This window comes from Jatropha curcas, chromosome 11, assembly GCF_041381405.1.
Source record: "Jatropha curcas cultivar XTBG-Jc1 chromosome 11, XTBG_Jcur_1.0, whole genome shotgun sequence".
NCBI classification, from domain to species: domain Eukaryota; kingdom Viridiplantae; phylum Streptophyta; class Magnoliopsida; order Malpighiales; family Euphorbiaceae; genus Jatropha; species Jatropha curcas.
In genome coordinates, this window is record NC_143161.1 from 1,385,746 (window position 1) to 1,405,849 (window position 20,104).

General features: G+C 34.3%; 3 protein-coding genes across 4 annotated transcripts; 2 read left to right on the plus strand and 1 right to left on the minus strand.

The window, feature by feature from the left end:
* Positions 1–435: 435 nt before the first annotated feature.
* CPL1 (C-terminal domain phosphatase-like 1) lies at positions 436–9,529 on the plus strand. 2 transcript variants are annotated; one of them, XM_089716362.1, is made up of 18 exons: positions 436–1,188; positions 2,123–2,599; positions 2,942–3,152; positions 3,297–3,454; positions 3,549–3,619; positions 3,800–3,905; positions 4,049–4,132; positions 4,311–4,904; positions 4,994–5,057; positions 5,486–5,616; positions 5,757–5,810; positions 6,422–6,518; positions 7,001–7,236; positions 7,318–7,404; positions 8,014–8,079; positions 8,184–8,257; positions 8,729–8,844; positions 8,917–9,529. In XM_089716362.1, exons 1-17 carry the CDS (start codon positions 877–879, stop codon positions 8,835–8,837), a joined length of 2,931 nt encoding a protein of 976 aa, XP_089572488.1. In that variant the 5' UTR covers positions 436–876; the 3' UTR covers positions 8,838–8,844; positions 8,917–9,529. The 2 variants fall into 2 exon arrangements, with proteins under 2 accessions (XP_089572488.1, XP_089572487.1); XM_089716361.1 differs by having other exon boundaries at positions 437–1,188; positions 8,729–9,529.
* A 764-nt stretch (positions 9,530–10,293) lies between these two features.
* On the plus strand, positions 10,294–12,778 carry LOC105649515 (clathrin light chain 1). The gene is made up of 3 exons (XM_089716265.1): positions 10,294–10,823; positions 11,875–12,028; positions 12,122–12,778. Exons 1-3 carry the CDS (start codon positions 10,429–10,431, stop codon positions 12,569–12,571), a joined length of 999 nt encoding a protein of 332 aa, XP_089572391.1. The 5' UTR covers positions 10,294–10,428; the 3' UTR covers positions 12,572–12,778.
* A 926-nt stretch (positions 12,779–13,704) lies between these two features.
* Positions 13,705–17,600, minus strand: LOC105649516 (cold-responsive protein kinase 1). Its single transcript, XM_012236181.4, has 7 exons — positions 17,298–17,600; positions 16,814–16,923; positions 15,991–16,103; positions 15,398–15,608; positions 15,072–15,309; positions 14,526–14,676; positions 13,705–14,261 (listed from the first exon to the last, which is right to left on the minus strand). Exons 2-7 carry the CDS (start codon positions 16,872–16,874, stop codon positions 13,932–13,934), a joined length of 1,104 nt encoding a protein of 367 aa, XP_012091571.1. The 5' UTR covers positions 16,875–16,923; positions 17,298–17,600; the 3' UTR covers positions 13,705–13,931.
* Between the last annotated feature and the right edge of the window lie 2,504 nt (positions 17,601–20,104).

A 20,104-nucleotide genomic window follows, 5' to 3' on the forward strand; every position in this document is an offset into this window, starting at 1 on the left:
TTTAATCTATTAATAAAAATAATTAAAATCTTAGTTTATTTAATAATATCATTATTAAATCAATTATCAATGATTAAGAATATTTCGGATTTTTTCAAATTTCACAAACGGTATCTTTTTTTGAATAGAAATTTTTTATTAAAAAAAAGTTCATATTTAGAACCTTAAAAAAAAAAGAAATTATGGTATGTCGATTACAAAAAATGAAAAAGAAAAAGAATCTTTTCCTTCTGTATTTAACACGTCAGAGTTTTAGAGACCACATATTACGTAGTCTTGATTAAAATAGGAAGATACAAAATTATATAAATGAAAAAATTTACTGATTTTGACAAAAAAAATCTGTAATTAGATGATTGAAGGAAAGGTTTAAAGTGGTTAAGTTTTGGTTTTTCACCTTACAATATATTTTTGAATTTTTTAGTATTATCAAATCAACCATTACGCAGTGGAGTACTTTTTTTGACCTTTCGCAATCTGGATCTAGGGTTTCCTCCTTTTTTGAGACTCGTTCTCTGCCATCATCAAAAGAGAAATTTTAGACACAAAAACCAATCAAAATACAAACCCTAGCTAGCACCATCTTTCGCTTATATTGCTTGACTGGTAAATCTGTCTATCGATCAATCAATCAAAAAGAGCATATCACTTATCGATAGATCGTTGTTGTTTTTAGGGATTGGATTTGGATCATCTCAATTTATAGATCTATCTATTTTCTTAAAATCTGAGCAAACAAGATCCATAAATTTGATTTTTCTTTTGTTATTTTCTCTCGGCCTCGTTTAATTTCACAAAAACTGGATCAATCTAATGGATTTTGATGATATTGAAAAGCTGAAAATTTGAAGATAAATACCGGAGATTTTGACTTTGATGATAGAATTTTGGACGATGTATAAATCGGCGGTTTATAAGGGGGAGGAGTTGCTGGGAGAAGTAGAAATATATCCACAGCAACACCAACAACAAGAAGAAGAGAACAACAAGAAGAAACTCATTGATGAAATTTTGATGGGGAAGGAAATCAGAATAAGCCACTTCTCTCAACCCAGTGAGAGGTGTCCTCCACTGGCAGTGCTACATACCATTACATGTGGGATGTGCTTCAAAATGGAGTCCAAGAACTCGCTCTCTCTTGACACGCCGCTTCATCTTTTGCACTCCTCCTGTATCCAAGAAAACAAGGTATCGCATTAAAGCACACCAACTAATTTTAAAGGACCTGCCACAATCTAATCTAAAAAGAAAAGCAATGAAATAAGTATCCAGACTACGGAACTTTAAATTTCCAAACTTTACCCAGTTCAGTTTGTTGCAAAGGGGACTCTGGACTATGGACAAGTGCCCATTTGAATTTGAATGTTTTTTTTTTTTACAATTTCCCACTGATCCATAAATTTCTAAGAACTCATTGAACTTAATTAATTTGGTTCTGAACTTTGTTTTTAATATATATATTAATACATATATATACATCGATAATTTTGGTGAAGCTATTCGTAGAACTTCTAATCTAAGTTCATGAGAACTGCCAGAAATTTACAATTTCATGAATGACTTCATGGAACTGTCATGCAAGTAAGCAGGACAACTCCGTCTTACCAGTCTGCTGAAGAATATTTTCTTTTACAGGAAAATTAGGGTTTTTAGATGAAAAATGCTGAAAGAATGCAGAGCCTTAAACTCCATAAAGTTTCTATGATATTGTTGCTTACCTGTGGGACTTTGAGCTGAATGATACATGGAGATCGAATTGCTGGTCCATGTCTCATTGTGCAGAGTATGCTGTTAGAATTGAAATGGACGCTAAATGCTTTTTGCATGAAAGCTTTTTCTGTTATTGCCCTATTGGATTTGGTCTAGTCTTAAATTCCAGGAAATATGACTTATGACATGGATATTAATGGAGATTTTTGTAATTTGTCTGTGATTTGTAATTTGAAACATGAGTTCTGATAATTGTTATGCTTCTGTCTTTTCAAATGATTCTCTTGTTCTTTGTAATGCCTATTCTTCTTATCATGTCTGTTCATGTTCATGCAAATGCATCTCTCTCTTTCTCTCTCTCTCTCTCTCTTTTTTATTGATAGTAATTGTGATTAGCTCATGGTGTCTCCAGACTGCGGTAGTGCCACTCGGAGGAGAAGAGCTCCATTTGGTGGCAATTTATTCTAGAAATAATGAAAGGCAGTATCCATGCTTCTGGGGTTTCAATGTCTCAGCAGGGCTTTACAATTCTTGTCTGGTTATGCTGAACCTCAGATGTCTTGGCATTGTGTTTGATCTTGATGAGACTCTCATAGTTGCAAACACAATGCGCTCATTTGAAGATAGAATTGAGGCTTTGCAGCGGAAAATAAACACTGAGGTGGACCCACAACGTATTGCTGGTATGCTATCAGAGGTCAAGCGCTATCAAGATGACAAGACTATTTTGAAGCAATATGTGGAAAATGATCAGGTTATTGAAAATGGAAGGGTGATCAAAACCCAGTTCGAGGTTGTCCCAGCTTTGTCTGATAACCATCAAACCATAGTGCGTCCATTGATACGATTACAGGAGAGGAATATTATTTTGACACGCATCAACCCCCAGGTATGGGCTTAATGAATCTCAGAGTAAGACTAGCTTCAATCATGGATTTAGAGTTCTTTTGCACTAGTGTTTTTAATCACACTGTATCAGGTGTTAAGTTTTGTTTGGTATTTTAGCATGGGTTTTTATTTCAACTGTCATGTACACATATATTGATACAACAGTAGTTTTGTGATAATATGTTAGAGCCTACTATACTATGTTATGCTTGCAGAATTTTGTGTAACGTCTTTTAGTGGGTTCGACTGCATGGTTCTGACACACATATATTCGCGTTTTAGTTTGTATCATGCACATGCATTGATTTTCATCCAATTTTCAAATAACTCTTTTGTGTTGCAGATTCGTGATACCAGTGTTCTTGTGAGGTTGAGACCTGCATGGGAAGATCTCAGGAGTTACTTGACTGCTAGAGGGCGCAAGCGTTTTGAGGTTTATGTTTGTACAATGGCTGAACGAGATTATGCTTTAGAAATGTGGAGGCTTCTTGATCCAGAGTCAAATTTAATAAGCTCAAAAGAATTGTTGGACCGGATTGTGTGTGTCAAGTCTGGTAAGTGATGTGATCCAGCTAGAGACGGCTTTCATTTCTTCCATCTGGCTGTTAAGTTGGACTATCAATGTCTGTACTCAGTGATTCGACCTATTTGGTGACAATGTAAATTCTGCCAGTACTTAGTTTCTTGGTTATTTACAGGTTTGAGGAAGTCATTGTTCAATGTTTTTCAAGATGGAGTTTGCCATCCTAAGATGGCATTGGTGATTGATGACCGTTTAAAAGTGTGGGATGAGAAAGATCAACCCCGGGTGCATGTTGTTCCTGCATTTGCTCCATACTATGCTCCACAAGCGGAAGTATAAACTTTTTGCATTTTATTGTGTGGTTGGAAACTGAAATATAGCAATAACTCATACTATTTGGGACTCTAAATATTTCTTTATATTGTAGGCAAATAATGCTGTTCCTGTATTATGTGTTGCCAGAAATGTTGCATGCAATGTTAGAGGTGGTTTTTTCAAGTAAGAATGTAACCCTAAGAGCTTGTTTTTTTTTTTTTTTTTCTCTCTCTCTTTTTGTCATTTGGAAGCTGGACTAATCTATTTATTCTTACTATTGGAACTTATATACTATTTTCTTCTCTAATTTTTTCATGCATATGATATTCTTTGGGAATGACATAATTGATTATGATTTAACAGAGAATTTGATGAGGGTCTTCTTCAAAGGATACCTGATATTTCATATGAAGATGATTTTAATGACATTCCATCTCCTCCTGATGTGAGCAGTTATTTAATTTCAGAGGTTAGTTGATATTCTCGGTATTAGGAATTATGTTGATAACCTCCTAATCTATGTTTTTGTGATAGACCTAGGGTAAAATCTTCTCCTTATCTCCTACCTATACCGTGATGTTTGTTTACAAGTATGACTTTTGTGCCATTTAGGATGATGCTTCTACTTCAAATGGACACAGAGATCCACTTTCTTTTGATGGAATGGCGGATGCTGAGGTCGAAAAACGACTAAAGGTAGATTTGCGCCAAGTTGATATTTGTATTTATTTTGTGTAAATTCATCACAACAATATCTTCTATATTCATAGTGAATTAGTAAAGGTCCACTGGAGTGTTGATGGTGAATTGTGGTAGTTGGACATGCTTACATCTACATGTAATTTTAACTTTTTAACCCTTTTCTTTTATTCAGGAAGCAATTTCAGCTGCTTCACTGTTCCCTGCAACTGTCAACAACTTAGATCCAAGGGTTATTCCTGCTCTTCAGTATTCACTGGCATCTTCTTCGAGTTCGATTCCTGTTTCAACATCACAGCCATTGGTGATGCCTTTTTCAAACATCCAGTTCCCTCAGGCAGCTTCATTAGTTAAGCCATTGGCTCAGGTTGGTCCTCCAGAGCCAAGCTTACAAAGTTCTCCTGCTAGAGAAGAGGGCGAGGTACCAGAATCAGAATTAGATCCGGATACAAGGAGGCGGCTTCTTATATTGCAACATGGGCAAGATACAAGAGATAATGTATCAAGTGAATCGCAGATTCCTGTAAGACCATCGATGCAAGTTTCAGTTCCACGTGTGCAATCTCGTGGAAGTTGGGTTCCAGTGGAAGAAGAAATGAGCCCTAGGCAACTGAATCTAACAGTACCAAGAGAATTTCCTTTGGAATTGGAACCAATGCACATTGAAAAGCATCAACCTCATCATCCGTCCTTTTTCCCAAAGGTTGAGAATCCCATTTCATCTGATAGAATGGGAATGGTTAATGAGAATCTAAGATTGCCAAAAGCGGTACATGTTCTCTTTGTTATTCTGACCCTTAAATTTTTATGTTGAAAGGGTAACGTTACCAGTCCTTAATAATGCCTTTTGAGTTGCAGGCACCTTATCGAGATGATCGATTGAGGTCGAACCATACAATGGCAAATTACCATCCTCTCTCAGGTGAGCAATGAGACAAAAGCATATATGTCAAACTCCATCTGTGCCATTTGCAAGATTGAGCTCCACAATGTTATTTCAGCCTCCTGTATTGGTGTATCAGTATTTGATATGGGTACTGCAAAGCCAATTTAAACACTCTTATTCTGCTGGCATAATGCTTTATGAATTGAGGCTAATGTAATAAAACAAACTGCTTCTCATTCCTTATGAACATCTTCTGAATTTTAATTCAGATCTGAATGGAAGCCTTTTGGTTTTTTTATTTTCTTGTCTGATTATTTTGCATTAGCTTTCAAAAATATTTTGTTATTTGTGAAGTACTGTCCTCCCCACCCTCGGTTTGCGTTCTGTGAGTTTATGGCGCTCAATTTATCTTGTACTAACATTAAACTGGTGTTATTTGTTTTTTTTTTTTTTTCCTCTTGAAGGGGAGGAAATTCCATTAAGTCGATCATCTTCCAGCAACAGGGATCCTGATTTTGAATCTGAAAGAGCTGTCTCAAGTGCAGAAACTCCAGTCGAAGCATTACAGGAAATTGCGATGAAGTGTGGAGCCAAGGTAATGAGGAAAAATTGCATTTAAAGACAACAAACCAGGGCCAGTAATTCATAGATACTATATCCTTATCTTCCATTATTACTTATAAACACTCCTTTTCTTGAATGTATATGCATATAATTTTGAATGTGAACTTACAGGTGGAATTCAGGGCTTCATTGGTTGATAGCAGAGATCTGCAGTTTTCCACTGAGGTTTTCCACACTCTTTGGCTTCATTTTTTGTTTTTTCATTTTCATATTACCATCAGTAAAGATGAAGTTTCTACTTTTTCAATCAAATAACTGACATGCACTATGATTTGTTATGGTGGGTTGGCTCATAACGAAACTTGAACTGAATACCCGGATTCTTATCATTTTTATCTGAGAGGAATTGGTGTAATTTCACAATTATTATAATGATAAACCTATGCTTTTGCTATTGGTAACGAAGAGAACATACACATCGAATCATATACTAATAAAAAAATATATTGAAACTAAACTGCATAGTAGGTCATGGAGCTTGGCCAAATAACAACTTACAAATGTGTGCTAGAAACACATGCATAGTGCGTACTGCTACCTTGAGCAGAAACTAGTTTTCACTTACGCTGCAAATCAGCAAGGAATTTGAAAAATTTACAATTCTGTCCTGCTTAATTTGTTTTAAAAAAGGGGGGAGTCCTTTTCTGGGGGTGGTATAGGTCACTTTTTCCTTTTTTTTTTTTTTGAAAAAATAAAAAAAGAAATTTTGGGGGGGGGGGGGGGTGTGGTGTTGGAGGGATTGGCACAGCTACTTATCCCATTCATTACTTTCGCAGGCTTGGTTTGCAGGAGAAAGAGTAGGTGAAGGAATTGGTAAGACAAGAAGGGAAGCCCAACGTCTTGCAGCAGAGAGTTCTATTAAGAATTTGGCTAGTAAGTTTCCTCATTACGGCGTGCTTTTGCCAGCATACCGTGTCAGGATATAGTCTAGTTACTTATTGTTAGCTTTTCTACCATTGTCCAGAGTGTGTTGTGCCTATCCAATGTACTAGGCAACTGCTCAACTAACCTTGGGCCTGTAGAATTCATACTTGACAAATATTAAATCATTGATTATACCTTTTGTCAATTATGCTCACTGGATGGAACTCCTTATGTTGATTGTCAGCATCTTGGGTTGTCAAGTGGAGCCTTAGGCTCTAAGTCAGAGGTCCAATTCGAGCCAATTCCATGTCGACATACTAAATATCTTGAACTTGTCATATGACTTAATATTAGCTTTAGCATAAATATTGTACAGTGTTTCATCGAGGCAATTTTCTTAACCTTCATCCTCAAATTCTTGTCATGATGGAAAGTTCTCTCTTAGCATTTCTGCATGATAATGACAATTTTGAATTTTTTTTTTTTTTCAGACATATATATGCAACGTGCTAAACCTGATAATGGGGCTATGCATGGGGATGCAAGCAGATATTCTAGTGCAAATGACAACGGTTATCTGGGTAATGTAAATTCGTTTGGGAGTCAGCCACTACCCAAAGATGAGCCTGTCTCATCTTCTGCTGCCTCTGAACAATTAAGGCTTCCGGATCCAAGGCTGGACAGCTCTAAGAAAGCAGTGGGTTCTGTTACTGCACTCAAAGAATTTGTAAGTTCCAAGGAAATGATGTGTCTTTATTGTTGTTTTCTGATTTTTGATTCGCTATGTATTGATATTTTATTGTTTCAGTGCATGATGGAAGGCCTTGGATTAAATTTTCTCTCACCGACACCGCTCTCATCTAATTCATTACAGAAAGATGAAGTATATGCACAGGTTTGCATTTGAAATAGTTGTTTGGTTTAATACTTCTAATATACCTATCTTCTTAGGTGATTATTTTGACCATTCTAGTTAAGTAAGTTGCAGAACAGTTTTTGTTCAACTTTCTTCTTCTTGAGGGAACTTGATCAATGATTTTGGGGGGGAAATAACATGGTTTCCTATTTTTAATAGTAGTGTTCTTTGTGACTAAAATTTGGAACCAGAATAGTGTTGAGCTTGGCTTTACGTATTGAAAATTATACCTGTCCCAAACTTCACTTTGAACATCTAGTTTGTATAATTATTCCCTCGATGGCTGGGTGGTTAGTTATATCTGCAATGAGTTAATGGTTTAAAGACCCTGCACAGAAATTAAGTGAGAATTTGACAAATGAAGGTCAAGATTGTTTGTCTGAGTTCAAGCTAACCTAGACATTGTTGTTTCCTGGTGAGCGTTCTAAGAGCTATAAATAGAAGTGATAGGATCATCAGACGTTCAGTTCTTCCCTTTTTGTTATATATATATATATATATATATATATATATATATAAAAAGCTTAATAGTTGACTTTCTGTTCTTATTCCATATTGTAAAGTAACTTTGTTTTTTGATTCTTTTAGGTTGAAATAGATGGACAGGTTATGGGGAAGGGAATTGGGTCAACATGGGATGAGGCTAAAATGCAGGTATCTCTTCTATCATATTCGAAAACTTCTTTTGTGCTTTCTTCTTGTTTAAATCCTTGTAGACCTGAATTATATCTTTTTGAGCTCTTGGGTGTTTTCCTCAGGCAGCTGAAAGGGCCCTTGGAAGTCTACGAACAATGTTTGGGCAATTTACACCAAAACGTCAGGGTTCCCCAAGGTCTGTAATTTCACATAGATTATGTTGAATAATTAGTTCTTCCCCTGCTTTCTATGTTAATTATTGAGACATGAAAAAAGATATCGCCTGTCAGATTTGCAAAAGGTTACTCAATATCATAACAGATGAGATAGACTGATGGTGATCCTGTCTGACTCTTTGTCTCTCTGTCAGATTTTTGGAAACAAACTATACAAAAGGGCATTCTAACTTTTGAAATTTTAACTGTTGACTCAACATATTTTAGAGAGGATAATCAATCATGCCAAAAACACATACAATAGTAGGCATTCATCTTTGCCTGAAAGTTACAAAGTTTATAATTTTATCATTGGGTAGCAACTAAAATTTTCACATTTATGATTTTCCTAGTGCAGACCCCAAATCATTTGTATGGACTTGCGTTTACAGTTTCTCATTTTCTTTTCTCTCATTCCCATCTTATTTTGTACTTTTGCTAATGTGGATAAGGCCGACGCAAGGGATGTCAAATAAACGTCTAAAGCCAGAGTTCCCACGAGGTCTGCAGCGGATGCCTTCTTCTACCAGATATCCCAAGAATGCTCCTCCTGTTCCTTGAAGACCATGTACCTTTCTTGTTCCACTTTGATATAGAGGACTGCAGGCTATTTAATCTGGAACTAACAGTTGACTTTTAGCAATTGAGACTTCTGCGTGAAATGAAGCCAAGTCGAACTCCAACCTTACTGCAGATTTTGCCTAGTGACTGCTTCCTACGAAGTTCATATCTGTGGATTTCAAGTCACTTTCGTCTCACCTTGTTGAATGCCGCAGTCGAAATGCCTGTGATATGATCAATTTGATGTGCCAAAGAAAGCCGGTGCTATGTATCCCCAATTTTTTTGTGTGGTTGATGCTGCAAGTGCCTTGTGAGGTTCAACTTGGTTCGGATTGTTAATATTGTTCATAGTTCTAAGCGGAAACAGAAATGGAGGGGATCAAGAGCAGCTTCTGGCTGGTCCTCAGGATGTCTACATATACTGACCATTGACGGTATAATTCTATGCTAATCAACCGGTTCCATTCGGTGTTGTCCATGTGACAAGGTGAAGCTGCATACTGACTTTGACATAGCAAATGTAATACAGTTTTTCAGTGGTTAAATGGTTAAAAAAAATTTTCAACTCCGTAGTTGTGGATTGTTCGACTTCTATCGTTGTGGAAGTCTGGTTTGTCACCCTTAAATGGGAAAATGCAAAAGCAAAAAACTCGGAAAACCAGAAATACCTAGTTATTTTACTTGATAAAGAAGCGAGTTTAGTGTGTGAGTTGAAGAATGCTTCTTTGAAAAGCTATTTGGAGGATAAAATTGCCTTCAAACTTATTATTGCCTTTAATTAGATTAAAGGCTAAATCATTAAAAAAATTTCCAAATTTTGGTCTTCAAATAATTGCACCCCAAATTCAATTTGACCTCTTAAACATTCTAATTGTAATTTTTAGTCACAATTGCACTATAATTTGAAATTAATCAAAATTAGTGAATAAAATATACTAAATATGGGTCTAATAGCACCATATAAAATTCCGCAAATTACCTTTGATTTTTTTTTTTTTTTAATGGTTTAGCTTAATTGAAAGGAGGGAAACAATCAAAGAATGATATGAATCGTTTCTTCTCCTTCTGGTATATATGAATGCTTTGGCATTTGAAATACGATGCCTCTGCTTCTATTTCCAATTGGATTTATCCAACTGGCCATTATTTTGATATAAATTTAAAAATGGGAACCTTTTTATTCTGTTGTGAATTTAAAAAATGGAAATTACTACAACAATTATAAATACATATTAGAATTTGTTTTTCAACTTGAAAATTGAAAAAAAGAGGAAATAGAACAATGTTGCTATATACCAGGCAAGAATCTATCAAATTCCGAAAACAACGTCGTTTTTCAGGTCACTTGACGGTAAATGGTAAAAAGTAACAGTAAAATCCACTCCTTCCTCATTTTTTCTTTAACCTTTCCTTTCTGGTGTCAGCGACACCGGTAAGTATATAAAAAGGTCAAAAAAAGGCATTAAAGCAACTCTTCCCGTCTAAGTTTGAATGCTGCTTCACAGGAAAACAAACCTCCGTTTACAGGACTCTTTACATTTCTAGAAAGCGAGAGAAAGAAAAATCTTAGGTCGGAGAAACAAAAGTTCAAATGGCTTCTTTCGATTCCTTTGGCATCGACGGTGAGGAGATTCACACTTCCAATCACAGATCCTTTGAAGAAGAGGAAGACGAGACCTACGCCAACTTCGGTTCCTACTCTAACTTCACTCCCACCGGCTCCGGTGACTTTCCTGGTGGAGATGTCTCCGTTGATCACGTCCCCGCCTCTTCTCCTGATATTTTTGGATTTGGATCTTCCTCTGCTGATGTGGATCCGAATCCTAGCTATTCACAGAGTCCATTTAGCCCGATCCATGTTGAGAACGGCAACGGCAACGGCTATAATGTAGCTGGAGATGATGTTTTTGCATCGGATGGACCGGTGCTTCCTCCACCTACCGAGATGGAACCCGAGGAAGGTTATGCCCTTCGCGAGTGGCGGCGGTGAGGCTTTTGAACTGTTTGATCTCTGTTTCTTTAGCCTTAGATCTGATGTTTTTTGTTATGAACTTGCGGAGATCCGTGATTCATTTTTAGTCGGTGAGTAGATTCTACGTTATAAGTTGTAAGATATACACTGAAGTACTTTTCAGCGTGGCATTCTTCGACTTCTGGGTTAAATAAATGCAGTATTGGAATTTCATGTAGCGATCCGTTTCATAGAATTTTTCTGATAATGAGGAACATAATTTAATGGGATCTATTAGGCTGATTTGCTAGTGTTTGCATGAGTCAGAGCAGATAAGAAGATCCACGGAGCAACTTCGTGATTCAGTGTGCTGATCTTCTTTGTCCGCTAAAGATTGATACTCCCAGTTCTGCCAAGGGATTTTCAATCCATGCGTCTACATTTTGAAGTGATGAATTTTTTTCTCTCTCTGTATAGTAGACAATTTAGCGTAGACGTGGGATCTCCATCATAAAATCTCAAGTTAAAATTATGGGATGAGGATTCATTGGAAGATAGTGTAAATGTCTGTGTGCGTAACTTGCTATGATATGGGGTCTATAAAACATCAAATACTTTAGGCATCTGAGTTGGTGTGAAATTGGAATTCAGTTGTGTCCTGATGGTTGAATTGATTTCAACTGCCTTTCCAAAAAAAGAAAAAAAGAAAAGGAAAATTTATTTCAACTGAGTTTTAGACCTGTAGATATTAAATGCTGCAATTTGCTATGTTTTAATCCTAGGCTAGAAATCACCGATGTGCCTTTTATTGCCTAACTATGATGATTAACTTCTTTTGCTCATGGATTTATTAGGATATTTCTAGGTCTAAGGTTTTTTGCAACTACTCCAATTAAGTTGGACTTAACCCCTGGAATATCTCTGTCTCAAGTTGCCACCATGCTTGATTTGTTTGGGTATTTGATATCCTGTGTTTTATCTTATTACTATCTGTATGCTGATATATAGCAGGTATATGCGAAGATTTGTCATTAGATTTTTGTCTATTAAATATATGATTTCTCATGCTTTAGTTTTTATGGGCAGCCAAAATGCCATTCATCTTGAGGAGAAGGAAAAGAGGGAGAAGGAGCTGAGGAAACAGATCATTGAAGAAGCTGAGGAGTATATAATTGCTTTCTACGAGAAAAGAAAGCTTAATGTGGAGACCAACAAAACTACTAACAGAGAAAAGGAGAAGGTAAAAATTTTCCTAATGACTTCCCAATTTGCTAGAATTTTTTGTATTTTAAGTGGGTGCTAAATTTAGATATTGGAATTGTGTATGGAACAGTTATACTTAGCCAATCAAGAGAAATTCCATAAAGAAGCAGACAAACAGTACTGGAAAGCAATAGCGGAGCTCATTCCTCGCGAGGTTCCTAATATTGAGAAGAAGAGAGGCAAGAAGGATCAAGATAAGAAACCATCAATAACTGTCATCCAGGGCCCAAAGCCTGGAAAACCTACTGATCTTTCAAGGATGCGCCAGATACTTGTAAAGCTGAAACACACACCCCCACCTCACATGATGCCGCCTCCACCTGCACCTAAAAAGGACGCCAAAGATGGAAAGGATGTAAAAGAAGCGAAAACTGAAAAAGATGCCAAAGAAGGAGTAAAGGAGCCTGCTTCATCTGCTAAAGATGCCACTTCAATTGGTTCATCACAGCCTCCCAAAGAAGAGCTTCCTCCTACTGGCGAGCAAGCCGCCACAGATCCCGAGTCAACACCAACTGCCTAATTGCGTTACCTCTGTTGCACTAGCTTTTTCAACTTTGTATTTTCAACTTAGTATTTTCTATAATCTTTTCTGATTTTGTTCTCTTATTCCTTGTTTTTGTCCATCGATGGCCTATGATTGTCTCTTATATTTGTATGGGGATTTTACAGTGAGTTTTATTATTCTTTTTATGGGCATATTGCATAAACTGGGATTTTGATATTCTTAGATGAGCTTGTGTTTTCTTAAAGCTTGCTTGCTACTTCGCACGGAAAACAGTAGAAAATTGCCGTCGGGTGCGTGCAATTAAATTTTTTTTTTCCTTTTCTTTTTTTAATGAAACATTCTATTTCGCTTGTGAATGGCTGTATATTTAGCAAACTATTGGAAAGCCAATGAGATAATACGTGTTTTCCTCTTTATGTAAGAATATGGGACTAAATGGGAGTAAACGGGATCATACGTAAAAGAATCTCTATGGTTTCCTCTTTATGTAAGAATATGGGACTAAATGGGATAAGAGGGATCATACGTAAGGGAATCTCTATATTTAACGAAGATCTTGCATATTCTGATCGAGAAATAAAGTTCACTCAGAAAAAAATGGCATTGTCGTGGATTTATGTCGATTAATCTGAAAAAAGCTCGGCAAAATCTAACTTGAAAGGATTCGATCATCCATTTCTTTGAGTGGGGGGGCATGAATTGAACCCCATTGAACTTGCAGTCTTTCAGTTCTACCTTGGAACTAGGAAGAGAAGGTCATGAATGTGAAACCTAAATAATCACATATACAGAAAAATATCATATTCGGGAGATTAAACAACTCTATTCACATTAATATCTTTACTCTTATCTCCTCACCGACACACACCGCTTCATTCAGGGACGGGGCCTGAGTCCACAATTTTTTTAGTTACAGTGAATTTTTTTTAAACTCCACCAACTCTGGGAAGTTTTTCTTTGGTCTACCTAACTTTCGCGTCTGGCTTCGTCTGGAGAGCTATTGTCCACTAACAAAAAGTCAACGGCACCAAAAAAGTTTCTTTATCAACTAGGTACGAAATGCATCTGCTTTCCTTCTATTTTCCAATTTTTTTTCCAGCTCTTTTCATCATATATATATATATATAACAATTTCCATGCCATCACGATAACTTGACAAGCAAAAACTAAGTACAATAATAGTACAGAAAATGTACTTGCATCAACTTCGACAAAATTATAAATTCGCACTTCTATTGGGTAAAAACTGCTCACTTTCCCTAAAAATAAAAAAAAAAAGAATATATAGGTGTATGATTGAAATGGTGTACTGTGCATGATATAATTAATGAAATACATGAACATGTGCATCTTGAGAGCAAAATAACACTATTCTTCATCTAGGGGTTACCTCAGTGATTGTGACAGGAACAGAGCTCATCTGTTGGGTAGTAGAGTCAGCAGATGATCTTTTAGTTGAAGATGGTGGCCCACTAAGGCCCTCTGAACCTTGGAAGAAACCTGGTGGTGAAAGGAGCTTTTCATTAAGCCGGATGTTCTTCGACAGCATGTCAACGACCTGGCTCATGAGTGGCCTTCGGTTTGCTGCTCCCTGAGCGCAGAAAAAGGCAATTTTCATGTGCCTAATGACTTCCTGCTCTGGAAATTCCCCCATCTCTGGATCCACTAACTCGAGGTGTTTTCCTTCTTCGTGAAGCTGCCATGCCTATTGAACCAGACAATGATTGTCAGATACGTAATTGCCTATAATCTCTTACCATGAAAGAGCATGTTCATTACTTGGCAGAAATGTAAATTTTCTGATCGAGAAATCTGCTATATAATGAACATTCCACCACAATTATTCCATGGACTATCATATAAAATGAGCTGATGCAAAACAAGATTGCCAACAAGCTGGTGAATAAAAGAGCAATGTCTCTGAAGGTACCACGAAGAACATTGAAAATTTGGAAGAAAATAAACGCACCCATTCTAGTAGGAGCTTCTGCGTTTCTCCCAAGCTGGTTTTCACGGTGCTTCTTCCACTAATTATTTCAAGCACAAGAACCCCAAAACTGTATACATCAGCCTTCATTGTTAACTGGCCCCCAAATGCATATTCTGGTGCTAAATAACCACTGCACGAGGAGGAAGGAAAATTAGATTTTTTTTTTTTTCTTGCTTCACTTATGATGACATTTACTTGGACTAGAAAATACTGCAACTGTTATGCATGATTCCTACTATTTAACGACCTAAATGCATAATGATTCTCAATTTCAACCTTAACAAAGAGGAGGATACTTTTTTCTTTCTTTTGGGCAAGGCCAGTTTCAAGGTTCCAATAGACAAAAATCACAAATGGAAAATTTGTAGCAGGTGATTTTAAGTGGGAATAAAAAATTTTATTAACTCCTGACTAGAGTAAACTATAAGAAGTAACTTCGCCCCTTATCGACAAAAAACAGTCTCATTGGTTATGGAGATGAATGCCAACAAAATAATCATCAAATAGAAGTTAAGGACAATATACGTTGTTCCTGCTATTCTTGTGCTAATATGGGTGATGTTGTCTGGAAAGAGTTTAGCCAACCCAAAGTCTCCTATCTTCGGGTTAAAGTCTTTGTCAAGAAGTACATTACTAGCTTTGATGTCTCTATGCACAATATGGGGGACAAGTTCTTCATGAAGGAAAGCGAGGCCCCTGGCTATACCCAAGCAAATTGCAGATCTTTTTCTCCAGTCCAGTTTGATACATTGATTCCGTGGACCTGCAAAGATAAGCAAAACAAGTAATATCACCTTCCATTCCAATCCCACCATGTTCAGAAGTATCTGACAACTTTTTAATATATGTACCTAGCAATGCACGATCCAGGCTGTTATTTTCTACGTATTCATATACTAAAATCCGGTTAGTTCCTTGAACACAGCACCCTATCAGCTCAACAAGGTTTGGATGCCTAACTTTTGAAATAGTATCAATCTCATTCAAAAATTCCCGCACCCCTTGCTTTGATTGAGCAGCAAGAGTCTTCACAGCCACTTGCCTTCCACTCCTGAGAGTTCCCTATCAATATTATAAAAATAAAATAAAATAAGCAAAAGGCTTTATAAACTTGAGACAGACTATAAATATATATGGTCAGCTAGTTCAAGGAACAAAAAATGGCAAACAAGAGGATTAGTTAAAATGATGGTTTTTGCACATCAAAAGAATTTTTGTTCATGAGCTTAAAGCAAACGCATAATAGATAGCAATGTGAAAATCTCAAAATCTATATAGTGACAATTATATATCAAACCATGACTATCAAACTTACATAAGGAATAATGGGAATAAAAAAAGCAGCAGGTATGTAGTATTTCGAGTGGATTCAAAAAGTTAATGATATCAAGTTCAACAGTTTCCATTAGGCTAACACGTCAAACCATCTATAAATTATGTGCACCTTGTAAACAGTTCCAAAGCCGCCTCGTCCAATCTTATTAGTTGAATGGAAGTTATCTGTCGCTGATCTTAGTTCATCATACGAGATATAGTTAATATCACGAGTTGAATATCCTAGCAACATGAGAAATACACAATGTGAAAAAATTATAAACAGGAAGCCAAAAATATGGTGATGCATGATAAAGGTTAAAGAGGAAAATAAAAGTGAGAGTCACACAAAATATCCGGTAGCTGAAAGTACAATAAAACTTAGGTAACACAATTGCAGTTTACAACTTCACTAAATGTTACAAAATAATGTTTCGAAACAGCCATGATATTGTCAAAATCAAAGGCCAGCTTCAACTGTTGCATGTTAATTAACTCTTGATACAATCACAATACTAGTAAAAACCTCTCCACATTAGCCCCTTGCCACAACTACCAATATTATCCCTAAAACCCTCCACCTTAATCCCCAGAAAGGATCAAACACCCTTTCAGTTATCCGCAGGTAAAGAATATTAACATAGATGAACAAACTTGATACAGGTTACACATCAATTAGTTTCTAACTTATCTAGGACTAGCTTCTATCTGTCTCTGCTTATCAATTAGTGGCCTGTTCAGAAAATATGAACTTATACATATATTTACTACACAAAACTACAGCAGAATTGGCATTACCTATGTACGTGTAATTGTTTGTGTGTGAGAGAGTATTTTAAGACAGAGAAGTGATTAAGCTAGAACCTCTATAGTATGCAGTTCTTCTTTAATCGAGTTAAGCAAACTTCAAAACTACTGCAATAACATTCTTAAACAGGAGGAGAAATTCTCACCATCTGCATCCCCATAAGCCCTTCCAGCAGTCTCTTTTGTACCAAAACAGCAATACCTCATATCTGCCTTCAACTTATCTGCCGCTAACTTCCAGATCACATAGTCATGCCTTCCATAAATAAAACAGAAAGCCAAGGGAGAAAGTCAAAGATTCAATGTACTTAATTATACTTTGGTTGATAAGATTAGAACATTGAATAACCAGTCAACTTCCAAGAACAATTAATTCCACAATTAATAGCAATACACCAAAGTTGGCTTGCTGAACTCAGCTAAAGCCATTAAACAATTTATCACTACAACAATTCTATATATATATATATATATATATATATAATTACTTCAAAAATCTTGAAAAAACAAAAATAATTAAACAGATAGCTAATCTTTAATGAACGAATTAGTAATGCAACGAACAATTTAAAGTCGCAAAAAGAATCACAGGAAGTGAACTAATAATTGTAATTAAAAATTCTTAATTACCTCGTCTGCGATACAAAACTAGCTGATTAAGAGCTCTGAGTCCTCGCCTGTGGAAGGCAGTAGTTGTATATGTAAATTTCTCCTTATCGTTCTTATCTAATGCGCTGAAATGGAGAGCGAGAATTTGTTATCTTCTAATGTTTGAAACAGAGATTTTATATGTAAGATCGTCCTGACCCGGCTAAGAATGAGAATGGAGAAAGTCTGAGAGTTGTAATTTCTTACGGGCGAGCTTTTGTTTACTGTTTTGAGAAAGTGACCTTTTGCGTGGAAGCCAGACTAGATTGATATCCAACTAACCCAGCTGCCTGGAATCAAAGTCTAAACATTGTTCACACCCTATTTCTTAAGTATAATTACATAATTACATTTTAGTATTTTTGCTGACCATATTTTATTCTTGGAATTTAATGGATTTTTTTTTATAACATAATTAATAAAATCAATTATACTCGTTCAACGTGATTCGTTTCTTTTTTTTTTTTTAATTATGCCAATGTTAGGAAATAGAAATAAATAAAATGTAATTTAACTATTTAGAAATTAATCTGAATAATCATATGAGATTATACAAAAGCAATTTATTTGAAAAATATTTTTCAGACAACTCATTTTTCTATTAATTAATAAAATATAAAAAATTTATATATTATGAAACTAAAAATTTTGAAATTATATAAATGTTTATATTTTAAAATTTAATTGTTGGATATGAGAAAAAATATGTAAAAAATAATTATTTAATGTTTTAAAAACATTCTTTTAATTATCAATATTCTAATAATTTAAGATTTTATAATTTCTATATATTGAATTCAAAATTTTTTATTCCTGGTGCATATTTTATTCTTGGAATTTAATGGATTTTTTTTTATAACATAATTAATAAAATCAATTATACTCGTTCAACGTGATTCGTTTCTTTTTTTTTTTTTAATTATGCCAATGTTAGGAAATAGAAATAAATAAAATGTAATTTAACTATTTAGAAATTAATCTGAATAATCATATGAGATTATACAAAAGCAATTTATTTGAAAAATATTTTTCAGACAACTCATTTTTCTATTAATTAATAAAATATAAAAAATTTATATATTATGAAACTAAAAATTTTGAAATTATATAAATGTTTATATTTTAAAATTTAATTGTTGGATATGAGAAAAAATATGTAAAAAATAATTATTTAATGTTTTAAAAACATTCTTTTAATTATCAATATTCTAATAATTTAAGATTTTATAATTTCTATATATTGAATTCAAAATTTTTTATTCCTGGTGCATATTTTATTCTTGGAATTTAATGGATTTTTTTTTATAACATAATTAATAAAATCAATTATACTCGTTCAACGTGATTCGTTTCTTTTTTTTTTTTTAATTATGCCAATGTTAGGAAATAGAAATAAATAAAATGTAATTTAACTATTTAGAAATTAATCTGAATAATCATATGAGATTATACAAAAGCAATTTATTTGAAAAATATTTTTCAGACAACTCATTTTTCTATTAATTAATAAAATATAAAAAATTTATATATTATGAAACTAAAAATTTTGAAATTATATAAATGTTTATATTTTAAAATTTAATTGTTGGATATGAGAAAAAATATGTAAAAAATAATTATTTAATGTTTTAAAAACATTCTTTTAATTATCAATATTCTAATAATTTAAGATTTTATAATTTCTATATATTGAATTCAAAATTTTTTATTCCTGGTGTATAAATGAGAGATGAATCATATTATTTTAATAATTTTTTAACAACCTACTGATAAGAAGATTTAAGTCAGACAAACTACACAACCATTAAATAAGTTACCAGCGTCCTTTACACGAATTGTTTTTGGACGCAATTAGCGACAAAGAGGAGCTGAAATGTCAAATTTCAAAATGAATTTTTTAATATTCTGATAATGATTTTGTTATTAAAAAAAAAAAACGATATTTGCGCAGTTGAGCACTGATATCAGGAAATTTGGGTCATGAATGATTATCCTATTTCACTTCGTCAACTCTTATGTGATTCTGAGCATAATACATTCGGATACTTCGCCTTATAATTAGTGTTTACTTAATTTTGGGTTATACTTTTTAATCATTAAAATTAGAAAAAAATTTCACCATATAATATCAGGACCGAAACATAATATATATATATATATATATATATATATATATATATATAAACCAATCAGGTAGTATTTTAATTGGTCTTCTCATTTATGTGAGACTAATTAGGTGGTAGTATAATTGATTTCTTATTTATATAATGAGTGAGGTCTCGAGTTTAAATTTTCTCGACCACAGTTATTTTCACCGATTTGATGAATTAATGAAATGACTACCTTTATTATGTAGTCTCATTCATAAATGAATTTTTCCTATTTTTAGATCATTTATACCTCACATGCAAATTTCAGTGATGAGTTGGTTTTTATTATTTTATAAGTAGTATTATTCTTACATATTATCCTAGCAAATAATTATAACATTAAATTTTATTATAATTTTTTAAATTATTATTATTATTATTATAAAGAAACACATGTAATTTGAACAATTGGTCCACACACATGAATTAGAAACAGTATTAGACTCTAGATTGTCAACTTCCACGTTGTTATTTTTTATTTTAAACTTGTAATTAATAATGATAATTCATTTCAAACATGCCAAAGACTTCCAACTAAAATACATGGAGCTAAATGGAACACGAAATAATTAATTAGAAAAATACACAAAGTTGAAAATATTTTAACATTTCTCAGTGGGTCGTGACTAACAGACAAAG